The 20,519-nt window shown below is 41.0% G+C and overlaps 2 protein-coding genes across 3 annotated transcripts; one reads left to right on the forward strand and one right to left on the reverse strand.

Annotated features, from left to right (window-relative positions):
• The first annotated feature begins 6,901 nt into the window (after positions 1-6,901).
• LOC101480398 (uncharacterized) lies at positions 6,902-20,312 on the forward strand. Of its 2 annotated transcripts, none has more exons than XM_004576139.4 (3): positions 6,902-7,243; positions 9,006-9,236; positions 18,012-20,312. In XM_004576139.4, the coding sequence occupies exons 1-3, from the start codon at positions 7,033-7,035 to the stop codon at positions 19,040-19,042; spliced, it is 1,473 nt and encodes a 490-aa protein (XP_004576196.3). In that variant the 5' UTR covers positions 6,902-7,032; the 3' UTR covers positions 19,043-20,312. The 2 variants fall into 2 exon arrangements, with proteins under 2 accessions (XP_004576196.3, XP_076738512.1); XM_076882397.1 differs by lacking the exon at positions 18,012-20,312 and adding an exon at positions 14,719-15,720.
• On the reverse strand, positions 9,783-12,675 carry LOC143416794 (uncharacterized). Its single transcript, XM_076882410.1, has 2 exons — positions 12,283-12,675; positions 9,783-11,902 (listed from the first exon to the last, which is right to left on the reverse strand). The coding sequence occupies exon 2, from the start codon at positions 11,179-11,181 to the stop codon at positions 10,048-10,050; it is 1,134 nt and encodes a 377-aa protein (XP_076738525.1). The 5' UTR covers positions 11,182-11,902; positions 12,283-12,675; the 3' UTR covers positions 9,783-10,047.
• Positions 20,313-20,519: the final 207 nt, after the last annotated feature.

A 20,519-nucleotide genomic window follows, 5' to 3' on the forward strand; every position in this document is an offset into this window, starting at 1 on the left:
TTAGTTCTGTCTTTCTTGGTTCCCCGTGTTTGAGTTTCCTGCTTTATTATGAAGGTCTCTGTCTGATGTGAGTGTGTTCAGTTTACATTTCCCCTGTCCCGTCAGCTCCGATTCCTCCCAGCTGTGTTGCCCTCCTGTCTCTCATCCCCTGATTACTGGTGTGTGTATTTAAGCCCTGTGTGTTCTCCTGCCTGTTGCTGGTTCGTCTGTGTCACCCTGTGGTCCACGGTGTCCTGTTCCTCGGCTGCGGCGCGCTGCGTGCTGCGTCTCATCCCGTTGTCGTATGCTCCCAGGTCTGTTATTTTTTTTTAGTTCTCCCAGTTTAGGTGTCTTCAGTTATTTGTTATGTCCCACTGCTTGTTTGCCACTACACCTCTGTAAATAAACCTCACCAGCAACTCATCCACTGCCTGCATCTTGGGTCCTTCCAACTCCACACGGCTCGCCTCGGCAGCCGTGACAAAATGGGAAAATCAAGAGATATCAACCAAAACACCAGGAAAAGAATTGTGGAGCTCTATCCGTGTGGCTCAATTTTGAATACAATTTGGTGCCATTTACAATTAAGAAATACAGATAGTTTCTCTTTACTCTTAAAGTTAACAAATATGTTTTTTTTATATTTATCTAAAATATTTATGATAATATGATTTATCTAAAAAAATAAATAAACATTTAGTCTGATTTGATGTTACAATTAAAAAAGTGTTTGTGTTTTTATCTGAAGAGTGTAAATATCTGGTTTCAACTGTATATTTGATGATGTTGGTGTTTGGCTTGATTGTCAGCACAAAGAGGGAGAGAGAGGAACAGAGAGGGAACAAGAGCAGGTGAGACACACATGTTAGTCAAATGGTTGTTTACCAAAAGTATCACCGTATCATAGGTCCTCATGTATCTCGTACCTAGTGTTTCTTTTTAGGTTTGTTATTTTTCAAATTCTATATTTATTAAGTTATGCAGGCTTGTTTGCACAACAAGGCTAAATAATTATATAAACTTTTCTCAAACTAAATAGTGGACTTTGGTAGAATTAAAAACAAGTGTAGTGCAGGTCTATGATGATTTTTAGTGCTGCTATCATCTAGTTCTGATTCTGGTTCTGTCCTGGTTAAGTCCTCAGTAGTCCTGATTTTGAACTGTTGTAGTCCTGTTTTAATTCCGGATCAGTTCAGGGTCTGGTTGAATTGGGGTTTAGTCCTCGTGTCTTGATACAGCCCTGATTTTGTTCTGCCTTGCTGCTTAATTAAAAAAACTAGTTTAAGGTGTCCTGCACATGTGATATATATTTCTCCCTATATGAAGTCATTCTTTTTTTTTTTTTTTTTTTTTTTTTGAAGAGAACTCAAAACAGAGCCAATTAATCTTTCAGTCATTTCTACCCCCTCTCCCCCCCCCAATCCCACATGCATACTAATTATCATAATTATGCAAAGTCTCGTGGCCATTGATCAACAACCACTGACCAAAACCCACTGATCAAAGACAGTTGATCAATGACCATGAGTACCATTCACAGAGAGTTGGGGAATGGCTGCAATCACAGCATTGTAAGATGGCGAAAGATGTACCTGTTAGAGTTAAATTGTTAAATGTTTGTCATTTTTATGTTTACCATTTGTACAGTGTTTTAACTCTGATGAAAGAAATTCCACTGTCCTTCCCCCCAGATTCTCGAGGTTCTGGTGGGGGCTGTAATGTTTTATTGTAGATACATCCTATTCTTTTGATGTAAGCTTCCTGGGTTTATGACCCTTTGGTCAGCAGGAGGTCTAACACACACACACACACACGCACACACATTCTCACATAACACACACACACACACACACACACTCAGTGTATACATTTACATACAGTCCTTGTCTTTGTAACCAAAGGGGGTTGCAAGGGGAGGTGTTTTGTAAACTATTGTTTGAAGTTTGTCAATAAAAGGCAGCGAGAGGAGGCCATCATCGGGGTCTTTGTCGTGCTGGACACAGATGAGAGGCCTCCCTTGCGCAAGTAATGGATCGATCGACTGTCTTGTTTTCTTCATGATGAATAAGTCTCTAGAATTAGCAGGGTTTGTGGAAACAGACCCAACAGTACCCTTAGGCCCCCTCCTCGTTTCAGAGATGGTCTTTCCCTTTTCACGTAAACGGCCTCCTTGACTCCGCACTCAAACAAGCGTTCCTCCCTGTCCAGGATGTGTACATCCTCATCATTGAAAGAGCGTCCACTGACCTGTAGGTGTAAATAGACTGCAGAGTCCTGGCCTAAAGAGGTAGCTCTTCTGTGTTGTGCCATCCGCTTCGCCAGAGGTTGTTTGGTTTCCCCGATGTATAAATCCTGGCAATCTTCCTGGCACTTAACAGCGTACACTATGTTACTCTGTGTCGGGGGACCCTTGGGTCATTGTGGGACCTTAAGGGCACACAGCACCTCCTCTCTGTCCACGTGTTTCCTCGTTCCCTCCCCTTCAGATTTGCACTTTGAAGATGGGTGTAACCAACATGTGGTGACATGTAAGAGCTGACAGGCTCCATTCACTGCAGAAACATGTTGTTGAGATCAGAGCTCAGACTAGTTTCAGTTATTACGAAGATAAACTCACACAGTCACTGACACTGAGAGGAGAAATGGCACAGAAAGGAGTTCAGCTGGACCGAGAAACCTTCTCTTGTTCCATCTGTTTGGATCTACTGAAGGATCCGGTGACTATTCCCTGTGGACACAGCTACTGCAGGAACTGTATTAAAAGTTTCTGGGATGAAGAGGACAGGAAGGGAATCCACAGCTGCCCTCAGTGCAGGAAGACTTTCACACAGAGGCCTGTCCTGGAGAAAAACACCATGTTAGCAGCTTTAGTGGAGCAGCTGAAGAAGACTGGACTCCAAGCTGCTCCAGCTGATCACTGCTATGCTGGACCTGAAGATGTGGCCTGTGATGTCTGCACTGGGAGGAAACTGAAAGCTATCAAGTCCTGTTTATCTTGTCCAGCCTCTTACTGTGAGAAACACCTCCAACCTCACTATGATGCAGCTCCATTAAAGAAACACAAGCTGGTGGCCCCCTCCAAGAAGCTCCAGGAGAACATCTGCTCTCATCATAAAGGCCATGAAACAGTCCCAGCTGCAGCAGAAAGGACTGAGAAGCAGAAGGAGCTCGAGGTGAGACGACTAAACATCCAGCAGAGAATCCAGGAGCGAGAGAAAGATGTGAAGCTGCTTCAACAGGAGGTGGAGGCCATCAATGGCTCTGCTGATAAAGCAGTGGAGGACAGTGAGAAGATGTTCACTGAGCTGATCCGTCTCCTCCAGAAAAGAAGCTCTGATGTGAAGCAGCAGGTCAGATCCCAGCAGGAAACTGAAGTGAGTCGAGTCAAAGAGCTTCAGGAGAAGCTGGAGCAGGAGATCGCTGAGCTGAAGAGGAAAGACGGCGAGCTGGAGCAGCTCTCTCACACAGAGGATCACAACCAGTTTCTACACAACTACCCCTCACTGTCAGCACTCAGTGAGTCTACACACTCATCCAGCATCAATATTCGTCCTCTGAGCTACTTTGAGGATGTGACAGCAGCTGTGTCGGAGACCAGAGATAAACTACAGGACATTCTGAGAGAGGAATGGACAAACATCTCACTGACAGTCACTGAAGAGGATGTTTTACTGTCACCAGCAGAGCCAAAGACCAGAGCTGGATTCTTAAAATATTCACATGAAATCACGCTGGATCCAAACACAGCAAACACACATCTGTTATTATCTGAGGGGAACAGAAAAGTAACATTTATGGAACAACAACAGTCTTATTCTGATCATCCAGACAGATTCACCTTTTATGATCAGGTAGAGTGGAGAGGAGCGGTAGAGGAATAGAAGTAGCAGTCTCATACAAGAATATCAAAAGAGCAGGGAGTATAAATTAATGTGTATTTGGATAGAATGACAAATCTTGGGCATTACTTTGTGAAAACACCAGTTATTCATTCTATCACAACAAAGTCCAAACTGATCTCTCAGGTCCTCGGTCCTCCAGAGTAGGAGTGTACCTGGATCACAGAGCAGGTATTCTGTCTTTCTACAGCGTCTCTGAAACCATGACTCTCCTCCACAGAGTCCAGACCACATTCACTCAGCCGCTCTATGCTGAACTTTGGGCGACCGTGGCTCAGGGGGTTGGGAAGCGCATCTGTAATCGGAAGGTCGCCGGTTCGATTCCCAGGCTCCCTGTCCTGGTCGTTGTGTCCTTGGGCAAGACCCTTTACCCTACTGCCTACTGGTGTTGGCCAGAGGGGCCGATGGAGCGATATGGCAGCCTCGCTTCTGTCAGTCTGCCCCAGGGCAGCTGTGGCTACAACCGTAGCTTGCCTCCACCAGTGTGTGAATGTGAGAGTGAATGAATAGTGGCATTGTAAAGCGCTTCGGGTGCCTTGAAAAGCGCTATATAAATCCAATCCATTATTATTATTATTATTATTATTTGTCTTTATTTCTCTGCTGGAGCTACTGCAGAGTTGATTAAAGTCAAATAGACAGAGAAGATTGTTGGTTTTCTTGATCACATATGACCCTAAACGGAACATCTTAGAGGTCTGGACTTTTGAAAAGTATCAAGAATTTGAGTCATCATCATTTTTTATAATACAATTGATATCAAAAACACACAAAAATACTGAGGAAGTGTGGTGAATAGGGAAAAGATAAAAACATGTTAAAACAATATTGTGATTATTGCACTTGGTAAAAAAGAAAAAATTCAAAATGTACTAATTCATCGTGAAAAGATAAAAAGTTCTATATTCAAATAATCTCTACTATAAAAATCTAAAATACAATTCAAAAAGTAAATAAGGTTTTAATAAGCTAATAAAAAATTTTCAAGTTTGGAACACTTTCAAACAAATCCACACACATTTCACAGATCTGGGCCCTATTTCAGGAAGCCGGTTTATGGCCACTAGAAAGCCGTTATGGCCACTAGAAAAAAAGCGGAGGCCCGAAAAACAGGTGGGGGTCCTCCACCACCACCACCACCCACAGAGGCTGAGCAGTTGGCTTCCACATTTGTGATAATGGGAACACCACAAACGAGTACAGGAGACGTTTCAGTGCAACTGTAACATTCCTGACTGCCCGACAGACGGTAGCCTTGGAAACGTGCTCAGCGTCACCAATATTATACAGAAAAACCGAAGTGCGATACAAATAATATGTACAGAACTGAGAGGATGTCCACAATGTGTCACATGAGCAATATTAGGCCTGAGGATGTTATTCAAATAAATTATAGATTGTGCTGAAAAACGGTAACGTTCACACAGAAAATCATCAGGAAATGATAAAATGTCCAAACGCGCTCTAATCACTCTCTCCCGGCGGAGAGCTCTGCGGAGAATTTGGGCTTCAACATCTACTGGCTCTTCAAGGAAGGGGCACGCCATGTCTGACACTTCCTACACTCAGGTTTCCGACACAGAGGCGGAGAAAGTCAGGGTTAGTTGAAGTAAACCTGCTAGGGGGCAGGTTAGCTTCACGGAGTGTGTCGTCATAGTGACTCACTCAGGATTAATCTAAACTCGCTTTGTGAAACCGAAAACCCAGAGTTTTCGTTAACTCAGGGTATACTTACTCAGAGTTTGCACTAAACCAGCTTCCTGAAATAGGGCCCTGGTGGGGTTGAGGTGCAAACATCTGGTGACACAAATCTGAAGGCTAGATCAACCCATTTAACCACTTTTTGCCCCTGACGTTTATGATCTTCAAAGTAAATGCAATGTCTTTGAGGTCTAATCTTTAAAAATGTCACAAGAATTTGAATCCTTGAGTTGTTACAAATTTTTAAATGTCTACTGCAAATGAGTCATGCCTGATGTGCTGCAATGAAGCTTAATAATAACATTCTTTTTGAAAACTGCAACCATGAATATATATATAATATATTTGTTTGTTCTTTCAGTAACAATAACAAACAATAAGGCCAAACCCAGAGTACCCTACTGCCGATGTCACTGTAGAGGTAGATACTGTAGAATAGCTCAACCCCCAAAAAATGTTTTTGAAAAAAAAAATTGCATATGACAAATGTATTCATTTTTACTTAATTTTCTGTTATTCACTTTACCTAAGCATAAGCAGGTTACTAAGGTCTACGCTTAACCTACCTAAAAGTAGGTGACATTCAAATCCACAAAGTGTGTATGTGTGTGTGTGGCTGTCATTTAGGTTAACACAACATTGGAAAATATTATTACTGAAACACACAGTTCATTACATTCACAGTTTCGTGTTTTTAATGTTGAATGGAAACAGTGTTTCACAAAGCCTCGCTTTACCCTTCGCTACATTTATATTAACTAGATAACTGAGTGACATGGAATCCCTTACTTAATAATTCACTTCCGAAATAGACATTTGAAGGATGCAGACACAACTCACGAGCCGCCGTTGTTGATGAATAAATAATAATAATGGACATGGTGCATAGGTTTAAAGTCGGAAATCCCGAGTTCTCTGTCGGAAATGTGTTGTGGAGGGCCCCTTACATCGGATTTCACACTTGGAAAGTCAGAGTAGACCAACATAAACGATTTAACAATCCAAGAAGGCGGGACTGAATGTGAACAAAATTAGAACTGTAAACTTTCAATCTGCTCTGCAACTCGTTCAATTAGTCATACGCAGAGAAGTGAACAGGCTCTATCACTGAATGTGTTTTTAAGCACAACAAATAAGTATCAGGTCTTACTGCTATCGACACTGGAATGGCTCTACCTTGCTAAACTGATTCTGTTTTATCTGAATGCTCTCACTCAGGAGTGACGTAACTCCCGAGATCCGAGGCATCTGGAACGCGGCATTACCATTCAACAAATCGGCGTGGCTCCCTGAGTCACGTGACGCACGAGCGCAAACTCACGGCGGACCTGGGTGGAGCGAGAAGTACGTCCGCAACATGGCCGCTGTTTGATAAAGCTGATTGAACTTAGAGGAAAAACACAAACTAAAGTACTGATCTTATGACGTTAATATCCATCTGATACCGGTGTCGATGCTTGTATCGATCCGCTCAGCCTCAGCGGAAGCAGCGATGAGTTCAGCTCAGTATCTGAGAGAGTTCATCAGGGAGAGACTAACTGCTGTTTGTGAAGAAATCTTCTCAGAGGTTCAAAAAACCATCGTCCAGTATGAGGAGGAGATCAACCGTCAGCACAGACTGCTGGATATCAGCCGGAAACCCGACAGAAACTCACACATCATAGGTATGGACATGTTTTTAACTCTGTGCTGTTCAAGCTCAGATTCTTCGGTATTTAGTTGATTGGTGATAAATCTGAAAGTTTATCAGCATCTCCAGGATTTCTCTAAGCTGATGTTAGCTGAGAGCAGGCAGCTGTTACTTTGGTGATGAATTCAGAGGAGCAAACGGTGATAGTTGAGGAAGAGCACACACACTCTTAATGAGACAGTGTGAAAACTGTCTGCTGACTAACATTGATGAAGATGAGCGTCCACACCAACTGTTTATTCCATTTATTTTTTATAACAGCCTCAAAGTGAAAAAACATAGTGACAGACTCTCCAAAGTATCAGAACAAAATCTGTCCATGTTACAAATACTTCTATAAATAATGTCTTTACATCTGCAGCAAAAGCAAGAAAACAATCACTGAAGCAAAGTATGATGTCTAAATGTGTCTCCTAAGTGAAAACAAGTGCTCAGGGTCCGATTGAAGATACAGTGGCTTTACTAGAAGATGTTAAACTGGGTATTTATCAGTGCTGTGGTTCAGTGTCCAGTGATGGACTATGTTGGACTGGTGCATGTTCATGGTCACCGCTGTGAATTAAAACCTCTTCTTGTTGAATCAAACTTGATATCATATTGACTAGAAACCACAAGACTATATATTTTTTCAATATTTACACATTTTATTTAATCTGATTGACACAACTGTGACACCAGTGATGGTGTGATCTGAGCTCACAGGGCTCTAGAGTGCGAGCAATGTGGTCGCAAATGCGACCAAAATTTTCAGTGGTGCGATCACTTAAAGCCTAATTTTTGCTGTTCAATACAGAAGAAATGTAAACTTCTTAAAATTATGCAAAATTATAGAATATTTTTAAGGTTATCTGCTATAAAAAGCCAGGCCAGAAAAATCTCCTTCATGTTTTTCTGTGTTTTATTCTCAGTTACTTTGACACAAAAGCATCTGCTGTGATGTTCACAATTCTGATGAAGTCACATGTATCCGTACTGATAAATGATCAGAATTATAATATTTCTGACTGTCTGAGGCTAAATTGAATCAAATCAGGACTTTGAGAACCTGAATCGAATGGATTATAGAAATCAGTGATGATGATACGCAGCCCTAGTGAGGCCCGAAAGAAGGGGATGTAGCTGTGGGTAATAAGAAAAGATGAAAAGAACTATTGATAACTTTTTTGTTAAGTTAAGGCCTGATCCATCTGAAGTTCATAGCCAGCTCTGACATGGTGCCATCTGTCTTTGAACGCTGAAAAAGCACAGTGTATCCAGAAAGCACATTATATGCTGCAAAAAATGCACTGCCCAAGTGTCCACTCTCCCCACTGCCTTTCAGCAGCAGACAGCAACAAACAGGTCGTCAGAGGAGGCCAAGATGATGATTAAGTTTAACATTTTCTACAATATTGCCAAAGCACTTTAAGTACAAGATTGTTAGTTAATAATTTAGAAATGAATATTGTCTGTATGGACTGCAACTTCCCCCCCAAAAAAGTGCACATGTAAAACTGCGGTGTTAAGTGGTTGAAAAATTTGAGTGCGCCTAACTTTTGTGCCAGTGCGCCTAAGTTTTTAAAGATGCACTGCTGCGCCGATGGCAAAAAGTTAGTCTAGAGCCCTGGCTCACTGTCTCTGTAAAAATGTGTGTTTAAATTATCACTATTTATTCAGGCTTTGACACACATTTGTAAAATATTTGTGAAAACTCATCACAGTTGTGACCTTGACTCTGTACTTCTTTGTTGCTTAAGACTTCCCACGACAACGTGACTGCAATGAAGAGGAGGGGAGGAACTCCAGTCTGGACCAGGAGGACCCAGAGCCTCCACAGATTAAAGAGGAACAGGAGGAGCTCTCCAGCAGTCAGGAGGGAGAGCAGCTTGGACTGAAGCAAGATGAAGGCATTATCGTCTGGTCCAGGGAAGAGCAGATTAGACTGCTGGGGACCATCTGCAAACCTGAGATAAAGTTACACAGAATAGGTATGTAAAACTGATTGTCGTAATAACAATGAATATGAGTCATGTAGGATCCTAATTGGAGTTTAAAGTTACATTTATTTTTAGAGGCACAGGAAGAATTGAAGGTCCAACTGTAATAAGCAGCATGAATGCATCTCTTTCTGTTAAGGGAAATTTATTTGTTTAGCACATTTTAAACAGATGCCCCTGGTGTCTCTGCTGGAATTACCAACTGTGAACTCTATGGCTACGTTCACACTGCAGGCGAAAGCGCATCAAATCCGACTTTTCTGACCCTCTGCGACCCATATCCAATCATATTTTCAAATCCGATCTGGGTAGGGTTGCAAAGGGGCGGAAAATTTCCGGTAAATTTCCGAAAAGTTTCCGGTAAATTTCCATGGTAAGTTAAGCTTGGGAATTTTGGAAATATTCCATATTGGAAACTGTCCATGGAAATAATGGGAATTATGGAAATTAATGGGAATTTAGGAGAACTAACTGGGAATATATTATTTCCAAGCATAAATATAAACAGAAATCATAAGAAAACCTCCATGCGAAATGTTTTCAACAGATATTTAAACAGATTTATTTGTAAGTACAGTAGAATAGAACACGTTTCAATAACTTGTTTCATGGATGAATAAAAACAGAAATGTTGAGTTCAATATTACCATCCCCTAACCCCGCTCATTCAAAAATGCCCCCTGTCCAAAAATCTCCACAAAGTCCCATTCAAAAGGTTAAATGAAAAATGCCACTTATCCTCCAAAACGTCCCATTAAACATGCAAATCTTCCTTCAAGCAGTCCTCTTTTCTCATTTTTGCTCAGTCAATAGACTCTTCCTGGACCTCATCATCATCCAACAACATGTCCACTTCCTCAGCATCCAACTCTGAGTCTTCCTCTTCAGTGTCACTTTCCAGCCTTGTTGAGGATGGCTCTGTGTCAGGCTCAAAGAGCCGTAGGTTTGCCCGAATGCCGACCAGCTTTTCCACTCTCACATTTGTGAGCCTGTTGCGAACCTTTGTGTGGGTGTTCCCAAACAGTGACCAGTTGTGCTCGGAGGCAGCTGATGATGGTGGGATTTGGAGGAGAATGGAGGCTACAGGTGCAAGGGCCTCAGATTCACATAGTCCCTTCCACCAGGTGGCTGCAGATATGTGCTGGCATGACTGCCATATTCCATCCCCTTTCCAAAGGCCTTGCTTTGTTCGATACTTTGCCAAACTGCCTAGAACTTTGCCTTTATCGAGACCCAGGTGGTCAGACATGGCTGTAATGACCGCATAGGCACCGTTGATCTCTTCCCCAGAAAGTATGCCCTTGTCATATTTGGGGTCCAGCATGTATGCTGCTGCATGCACTGGCTTCATGCAGAACTCCCTCCGCTGTTCCAATGACTTGACCACAGCCGTTTCCTCTGCTTTCAGTAGTAGGGAAGTGGGCAGAATTGTCTGGATTTCTTCTTTGAGTTCTGCAAAAAGGCACTGGACATCTGACAAGATGGCACCATCCCCCTCTATCTTCGCTATTGCTGCTGCAATAGGTTTGAGGATTTTCTGACTGCTAGATACTCTAGATACCCAGAACACATCATCCAAGATGACCTTCTTGATGTCACTGTCGATGCCTACAGACTGGGATATGGCCATCTCTTGCAGAGACTCCTTTCCCTTCAGAAGGCTGTCAAACATGATAACAACACCACCCCATCGCGTTATGCTGGGAAGCTTCAGTGTAGTACTCTTGTTCTTTAACTTTTGCTTTGACAGAAATGTAGCGGAAGTTACTTGTTTGCCTTTAACATATTTCAGAACTTGCTTCGCTCTCTTATTCAGAGTGTCCATTGTTTTTAGTGCCATTATGTCTTTTAGGAGAAGGTTTAGTGTATGGGCTGCACAGCCAATAGTAGTTATATGAGGGTAGGTCTCCTCCACATGTGCCCAGGCAACCTTCATGTTGGCTGCATTGTCAGTGACCAGTGCAAAAACCTTATCTGGTCCAAGGTCATTGATGATCACTTTTAGCTCATCTGCAATGTATTGGCCTGTGTGTCTGTTTTCCTTTGTGTCTACACTCTAGTAGAACACAGGCTGAGGAGTGGTGATTATGTAGTTAATAATTCCTTGTCCCCTGATATTGGACCATCCATCAGAGATGACTGAAATACAGTCAGCTTGGTCAATGGTCTGTTTCACCTTTGCTTGAACTCGACTGAACTCTTCATCCAGTAGATGAGTAGACAATGCATGTCTGGTTGGGGGAATGTATGCTGGTCGGAGAACATTCAAAAATCTCTTCCAGTACACATTGGATGTCAGCATCAGGGGTGAGCCAGCTGCATAGATTGCACGAGCGAAACACTCATCTGCGTTTTTCTGGCTAGTGTCATCCATAAAATCAAAGAATCCTCTGATGCCAGAGGGACCAGGAGCTGATGAGTGGGTATCTGACTCTGATACAGCTGAAACAGATTAATTTTCCCCTTGAGTGGAACTCCTGGCTGCTGCATGTGTTGGGCCTTGAGGAATTTTTTTGCACTTTGCAATGTGCTGCTGCATTTTTGTGGCATTCTTCACGTACGTCTTATCACAATACTTACACATATATACAGATTTCCCTTGTACATTAGCTGGTGTAAAATGTCTCCACACATCAGATAGCGCACGTGGCATTTTTCTGTAAAATAAAACAAGAGCTTGTAAAAATGCTAATGCAATGCAAGAGATCGTAATAATACAATTGCAATATGATAATAAACAGATATAAATAGTAAGGCTAGCTAAACAACTGGAATGATCTTCAAAACAAAACAACCAAATGAGGAAGCTAGCATCTTCTTTATGTTATACTAGCTATGGCTTATTTAGCATCTAACAGATGCTGGCATTTTATTTAGCATCTAACAGATGCTGGCATTTTATTTAGCATCTAACAGATGCTAGCATTTTATTTAGCATCTTATCAGATTGCTATCTACCAGATTAATACATTTTATGTGATATTCACAATTTAAACATTTAATGAATATATTTTCCCATAATATCATCAAAACTTACCTCACTTGTTAAGTCCACAGGCTCAAATGTGTGCCTTTAATACTCTTTGTCCTTCAGGCTCAAAAGTGTGGTCCATGTGTACATGTGATGGAGGCATGCACAGTGCCAGTAGGTGGTCTCAATAGCCATGCAGCAAGCTTGTGCTCTGTACATGTGATTAAGGAATGGCATGGATATTCAAGTGTATTTGAATTGCATTTGTTTGTTTTTGTCAATATTATGCTAAAATATACTTTCCTCAACTATATTTAAGTTCCCTAAGAAGAGCCAACCTTCAATTTTGAAAATTCCCACTTTATTCCCATAAATTCCCGTTAATTCCCGTTTATTCCCATAGATTCCCGTTAATTCCCATGGAAAGATTCCATCTTTGAAAATTCCGGGAATTTTGCAACCCTAGATCTGGGTCACTTTCATATGTGGCTGTGAATCCGATACGTATCTGATGTTTTAGAAAGCGACTGCTGTTTGAACGGTCATGTCGCATGAAATCCGTCTTGTACGTCACTGACACGAGACAGATACCAATTATCAGCACCGGAGAAGACATTGTGAACGCTTCCTGCCCATCCAGAGAAACTGTTGGGAAGACAATGTTGGAGAAACGTGAACATTTTATTTGTACTGTATAATCTGCAGATTCTGACAGAAATCTGCAACTATCCTTTGAAGCACCGCTCCTCTAAAACAGCAATAAGGATCATTATTAGGCGATATGTAAATAACACAATAACTTTATAATTTAAAGCAAAATTGGGAAACGTAAAGTCCGAAACAGCCAAACAATACTTTTGCTCTGGGTCTAAACAGAGCGTGTTGTGTGTGACGTCTTCTTTTGCGCATGCTGGCCGCTTTGAGGGTTCACACTAGAGCGTGTTTGATGTCACTTTTTTTTTTTTTAGCGTGAACAAGCAGACAAAAAAATCGGATTTGATCAAAAAATCGGAATTGAGCATTAAGACCTGCAGTGTGAACGTAGCCTTAGATCCAGTCTTTTGAACTGGGAAGGACCACTTATCTCTTCTGCATGAAGATTTTATACCTGGGCATCCTTTCTTCCTCAAGGTCCAACTTTAATAAGCGGCATGAATGTATCTCTTTCTGTTATGGGAAATGTATTTGTATATTACCTCTCAAATACAAATAAGTTATTCAAGTTGGTTTACAAGATTAAATTAAAACCAAAAACAACAGAAAAAAGACAGAAATTATATCCATGATACAGCCTTGTGATACAGTCAGTGAAACTAAATTCCTCATCTATGATTTCACCAAAATTTTCCAACCAGGTTGAGGTCTTCAGTGCCCTATAGATTCAAGATGTGAATTAAGTTGTAATCATGGATCTTTGTTTCCAAACAGGAGAATCTCAGTTTTGTCTCTATTTAGTTGAAATCAATTTTTATTTCATCCACTTTGTTTTTTTAAGGCAAAAAACATAATGAGCTAACATTGTTTGGCAAGAGAGGGTTGTTACTTTTCTAAATCTATGTATACTAGAGGTGGGAATCACCACACATCCCACGATACGATATTATCACAATACTTAACGCACGGTACGATATTATTGCAATTTTTTAAAATATTTTGCGATATTCAGATTCTGTACATAAAGGTAAACTTTATCAATATTCATTTTATCTAATATCAAAGTCTCACACTCAGTCTTTCTCTCATTTCAGTCAGTTTTATTGTTGACAAACTGAACGGTTTGTATTACAGTCTAGTCCAACTTAACTGAATGCAACCATCTGGTACAATTATAGCTATTCTGAACTATGCAATTTATGAAAACTATGCAGCCCATTCAGCAACTGAAGAATTTGAAAGTAAATTAAAACAAAATATAATTTTACATTAAATAAAAAAGTTTTAAACTTAATTAAAATAAAACATGTCTTAAATTAAAATAAGTAAACTGTCATGTTTATTGCTGCCAAAAAAAAAGTTAAACACATTTGGACAGTAAGGAATGTCAGGATTCTTGCTCAGAAAAAGGATCAACATGCTCTGAAGTCAGAGCACAAAAACCTTTTTTGTAACAACATATCGATTTCTGCTGTCCCTGTATCGATACATTATTAGCAAACAAAATATCACGATACTACACAGTATCGATTTTTTCCCCCACCCCTAATGTATACTGTATTAATCCTGTAGGAAATTGCTTAGTCCTCGGCATTTAACCCGTTCACTCAGCGAATCAAGGATTTGTAGAGACGGTACCTTACTCAAGGGTACCTAAGGGGTAGCTGAGTAGCTATCCCTGCCCCAACTGGGGTAACGTTGCCTTTACTCCTTGTTTTCAGGCATCTTCAGAAACAAAGTTGAGATGTACATCGTTCCTAAAAATCAATGAAAAAACAAAGAGATGTGATGTTTTTGGAACATGCAGAAAACCTTGAACATGCGCTAACTGCAGTCACTCTCACACAGGTTGTAGGACCCTTGCAAGTAAAAGCTGTGTTCTTGCTTAGAGACACTCTCCAGACAGATTGCCAACATGTTGCAGTCAGTCTGAATGAGTCGTCGTCAATAAGCACCACTTGAGGGGACTCGGCTCAAAGTCCTGAGGGGGTTGCTTCAGGAATATGGATGAATGGCCCGTGTTAGAAGCTGTACGGGACCTGCACACCTGTTAGCTGGTAATAAACAGGGGTGCAGATAACTTTTCAAGTGATCTACTCAGGTAAGGACCAAGAGATGGACCAAGTCATACACAGAAGAGGCTCCCATGCGTTTCCCTGCCTGCCTTAATCACATCCATTCTGTTACAGTAGTGTCTTTGTCAAGCTGCAAGGTGACCTCGTATTTCTTGAGAATCCTGCAAACTGTTGTGTTTCTGAAACTGTGGAGTACTTGCTTTCTTAAGGCCATGTTGAAGGATCAAATACTAAGAAATGATTGCATGACTTGAGGAAGTCGTATCTGATTTACCCCCGGGTAACTTTGCTTGTGTCTGTCAGCATGAGCATTAGAAACAGTGTGTGCCCTATAGTGGCCTATCACTATCAAGCAGAAGGATAAACTGTCCAATGGCCACGATGAGTTCATCCTTACATTCTCCAATGATCCGCTTTTCCCTCTGAAACCTAATGGTTGTGGTCTTTAAAATGCTGCCAATGTTAAGCATGTATGCTACAAATCACTGTTGTCACTCGTAGCCAGTTGCATTTTAATGGCTAACAATTGATAATATTTTTAACAGTTTCATGCGTCCATGCAGGCCACCTGATATTATGAAACTCGCCCAGTTTCACAAAGGGGATCCCATTTTTGTCACGCAGCTTCTTCAGTGCAGTTTTGTATTTTGCTCCACCTTTTTGCATAAAAACTGCAGCAGTTTGACCACAGAGCGATTAAATGTCTCTCAGTAAGGAACGTTGTATTCAGCTGATTTTATGCAATTTTCCAGTATGTGCAACTGCAGCAAGTTGCCAGAGTTTTAGCACGACGCTGTTGTACATACCCATGTTGACAGCCTGTGCACACAACGACCAACTTTGTTGTCCAGTCATCCAAGCCTGTGTCCTGGAAAAGTCTCACAAATCATCTGTTATGGCCTGTGTCTTTCGGTCAGCACCCAGTGCAGTCAGTCCAAGAAAGTCTCCGTTGTTGGACACGGACACAATGTAAACAATTTCCTTCTCGTTTTTTGTGATGTCCTCAGATCCAAATTCAGCAGACTCCAATTTGGCTCATAACTCCCCGCTGATGGTGTGAGCAATGCTCTGCATGATCTGTGTGCCCCCTTCAAGTGAATGACATGCACGTCTGACGTTTACACCTAGCTGCTTCAATAAAGAAGGATATGAAGACATAGGATGTGTGTGTTAAACTTTGTGGAAGCGAGGAGAAAAATATTAAACAGGGCTTACCTCTGTTCGTCATTTCGCTTGTCTTGCCATCTGTTAAGGGGGCAACTGCACATATCTTCTCGGATGGCTTGTTTATTAGCAATGACTCGCACCACATTCATGTGCTCCTTGCCCTTTTCACATTTGTCAAATAAAGGATGGTTACAATTCTTTGGGCCTTTAAAAATGCACCTGATTTGTCTCTTAGATGTAGATGAGAGAGGCAAATCTTTCACCACATTTTAGTGCACAGTGGCAACTTTTCTGAAAAAGTATTTTCTTCAGCACTGGCTCTGGTTAGCATTTCTTAGCTGGTGGCGAAACACCAAAGAAGCTACTTATTGTCTGTTGTTTTTTGGACATTTAGGTGGTGACAAGCAAAATGTGTAAGGTTAAATGACATGGTCAAGTACGCCAAAGGCACTTGGTAACACAAGTGTCACTACGCCTTCTTAATTTTTGTCACACATGCGTACCAGTTATCTGCACCCCTGGTAATGAGTCAGACTCGTTTCTGGTAGATGTTGGACTAAACCAGGGCTGCCCTTTGTCACCGAGTCTGTTCAGAATTATTATGGATACAATTTAAAAGCATAGCCAGCTGGCTTAAGGCCTCCACTTTGGTCGCTTCAGAATCTCACTTTTTGCAGATAATGGGGTTCTGTTGGCTTAATCAGATGGTGGCCTCCAGCTGTCACTGGAGTGGGTCGCAACCAAATGTGAAATTGTGAGAATGAAAATTAGTACCTCCAAATCTGGGGGCCATGGTCCTCAGCCTGAGTGAGCACAAGTTATTGGCCCAAGTGGAAGAGTTCATACATATATCATGGTCTTGTTCATGAGGGAAGCGAGAGATTGACAGATTGGGAGACTAAAGAAATGCAGAACGTACAGTAAAACAGTCATTCTATGTCCCTCCCTCACCTATGGTCACGAGCTCTGGGTACTGACAAAAAAGATGAGATTGCGAATAAAAGCAAGCAGAAATAAGTTTTCTCCATAGGGTCACTGACCTCTCTCCTAGAGATAGGGTGAGGAGTTTTGCCATCCAGGAGGGGCTTAGTATAGAGTCGCTGCTACTCCTCCACATCAAAAGGAGCTGGGCATGACCCACCAGAATGAGGTCTTGGGGCAGACCCAGGACGCACTGGAGAGATGACATCTCACAGCTGGCTTGAGGATGCCTTAGTGTTCCCCTGGATAAGAAGAATTGCTGTCTGCATAGACAGTGATTAGGCATGTGATTTTCAATGATATATCACAGTTAATTGTCAACTTGACGCCATTCAATCACAGACTGATAGAAGACAGACTTTGTCTGGCAGCATTTATAACAGCTTTTAGTAACAGTGTTGGTAATCTTGGCAATCTCATTTTGCTGAAAGAAAATAATAATAATAATAATAATAATAATAATAGCTGTAGTGAGAGGAGTTTATTTGGAATAAAACGGATACTGAAAAGGTTTGAGAACATACATCGCAGTTGAAAAACTGTGTTAAACTGTAATACATGTTATTGCAATATCCAATATTCATGTTGCAAAAAGTAAATAAAAATAGCATTATGAAGCCTGTGGTCATTCTCACCTCTACTTAGCAGGATACAATTGTACCCACACATCCGCGTTCATTTAACAGAAAACACACAAGCATCTTTATATTTCATATACAGCATCACAGACATCCACGAAGCTGATCTTTGAAGGGTGTAAAACTAAAAAACAATTTGAATCAGTGCATTCACTTTAAGTTTCACTGCTCAATATTAGCCACATGTTCAGTATGTAGAGTTCTCCTAATGGTTCAGCTTATACTATATCTTCTCAAATTTTTGTTTTTCTACTATTTTTTTCTTCATTTGTCCATTCAGACCTCCAACAGCAGCATGTCTGTGATGAGGAGAAGGTTGTCAGAGGTCAGCAGGTCTGTAACCAGGAGAGGAACTCTAGTCTGGACCAAGACGACCCAGAGCCTCCACAGATTAAAAATGAACAGGAGGAACTCTGCGGCAGTCAGGAAGGACAGCAGCTTGGACTGAAGCAGGAGGCTGATGCCTTCATGGACACCCTTGTTTATCAGGAAAGTTACCACAGTGAACTGGAATCAAACAGTGAGCAGCTCCTTTCTCACAGCTGTCCTGAAGTAGAAAGCAAGCATGTAGTCTCAGGATCAGCTAGAAATATAGCACTAAAGAGGAGGAGACGTCTCAGACTTGCTGACACAAGGGAAAAGTCTCTAAAATGTGACACATGTGGAAAAGCATTTTACTTCCAATCCCACCTGAGTGCACATCTTAGAGTTCACACAGGTGAGAAACCATATTCTTGTAGCACCTGTGGGAAAAGATTCAGCCACAAATCAGCATTGGATAATCATATAAGACGTTACACAGGCGAGAAGCCATATCTTTGTATCACTTGCGGGAAAAGATTTGTTCAGAAGTCTCATTTGGAGCGTCATGTGAGAATTCATACAGGTGAAAAGCCGTATCCTTGTATCACCTGTGGGAAAAGATTTAATCAGAATTCAGAGCTGCAACGTCATGTAAGAATTCACACAGGTGAGAAGCCGTATTTTTGTAAAACTTGTGGGAAAAGATTTGCTGACTCATCAGGACTCATAAAACACATGAGATTTCACACAGGTGAGAAACCATTTTCTTGTGGGATCTGTGGAAAAAGTTTCAGTCAGAAATCAGCATTGGAAACTCATGTAAGAACTCACACAGGCGAGAAGCCGTATTCTTGTAGCACTTGTGGGAAAAAATTCAATCAGAAATCAGGAATGAAGTCTCATGCAAGAATTCACACAGGTGAGAAACCACATTGCTGTAGCAGGTGTGGGAAAACCTTTAGCCAGACGACACACTTAAAGAAGCACATGAGAATTCATACTGATTAAAAGTTTAAAGCTTAGAACATGTGGGACAGCTGTTAGTCATAATAGAGTGTTGGTTGTCGAGCTCACACTGAGCAGAAGTCAAACCACTGCAACACCTGAGTGAAAAGATGAATCATATTCAGGTCAGTATTATGTGGGTTCTATTCCAGGAAGCAGGTTTAACTAACAACTGCAAGTTTGCTAATCCTGACATGAGGGAGAGAAAGAGAGTTAACTTTAACTCAGTGTCACTCACCAGGTTAAGAAACTCTTTGAACCTAACAGATTTCAGCAGATTTTCTTAAACAAACTATGAATTTGTGTAAGAAACTCATAGTCACTCCTCCCATTTGCTGCACCTGAACCTGCCAACTGACACTCCAGTTAATTTCCTCTTTCATAATGTTGTTAACAACGCACATTAATCTGCTGGAAGTTTGTTCTTACAAATTGTCAGTTAGATGTTGCTTTGTAACAGCGATTATTGCAGATTTATTAAGAGCTGAGAATAAGAGCATATAGTAGCATATACTAATTTAGTTTCTGTATTTCCAACTCTGACTTAGCAGAGCCAACTTTGAGTACATTATTGTATTTTTGTAGTACGTCATTGTCCTCTTTAAAGTTTTAGACCCATAGAGCACAGGATTAGCTATACTTTAAAGTCAGGTTTGAAATGCACACAGTAGACTGTCTGTGTTTTGAACATTTCATTCTGAAATTTCACAGACTCACAGGACTCAGTCATATAATAATCTCAAACAATGTTTTGAAAGGTAAATTAAGGTAATTTTAAAGGTAAGGTAAATTTAAAGGTAAGGTAGATTTAAAGTCTGTGACTTTAAATGAAACACATTTTTCATTCACACTAACCCAAATCCATCTCACTGGGGTATCATATAGCCCTTTTTCACTAGTACCCACTCTGCTCGACTCGACTTGGTTTCAGTGTTTTTTCCATTACGCTGGAGTACCACCTACTCTGGGTGGGGTCGTTATAGCAATGTGGCCTAAATTCCCGTGACGGCGTTTGTAAATGACACAACAAAATGAGGATGTTAAGATGTTGGTATACCTGCTACCTGGTCACCACAAAAATGACACTAAAAACGAGCGTATAACGTTTGCCTCTACTGTTTTCTTTTATGGAAATCTCAATAGAAAAAAAGAGGTTGCTACAGCCCATCAATGCATGAAATACTGGCTTGAAATGTTTCATTTCATTAAAAAATGAAATTGTCAAATTGTGGCAAAAACATTTTTTGTAATTTAATAAAATGACTTGACTCTGTGTGCTGCTATCTGATGCTACGTCCATCAGTAAACTGTGTCTGATCTGTTTATCTCGATTTTTATCTTCAGTTTCTGTCATTTTGCTGCTATCGGGTTACCCCTGAATAGATTTCAAATTCAACTTCAGATCATTTTAATGTAATATATGTTAATTCATGGGTAAATAATGACCATGGGAAGTATAAAAAGTTGTTGCTATACATTA

The sequence above is a fragment of the Maylandia zebra genome, linkage group LG3 (assembly GCF_041146795.1).
Source record: "Maylandia zebra isolate NMK-2024a linkage group LG3, Mzebra_GT3a, whole genome shotgun sequence".
NCBI lineage: Eukaryota > Metazoa > Chordata > Actinopteri > Cichliformes > Cichlidae > Maylandia > Maylandia zebra.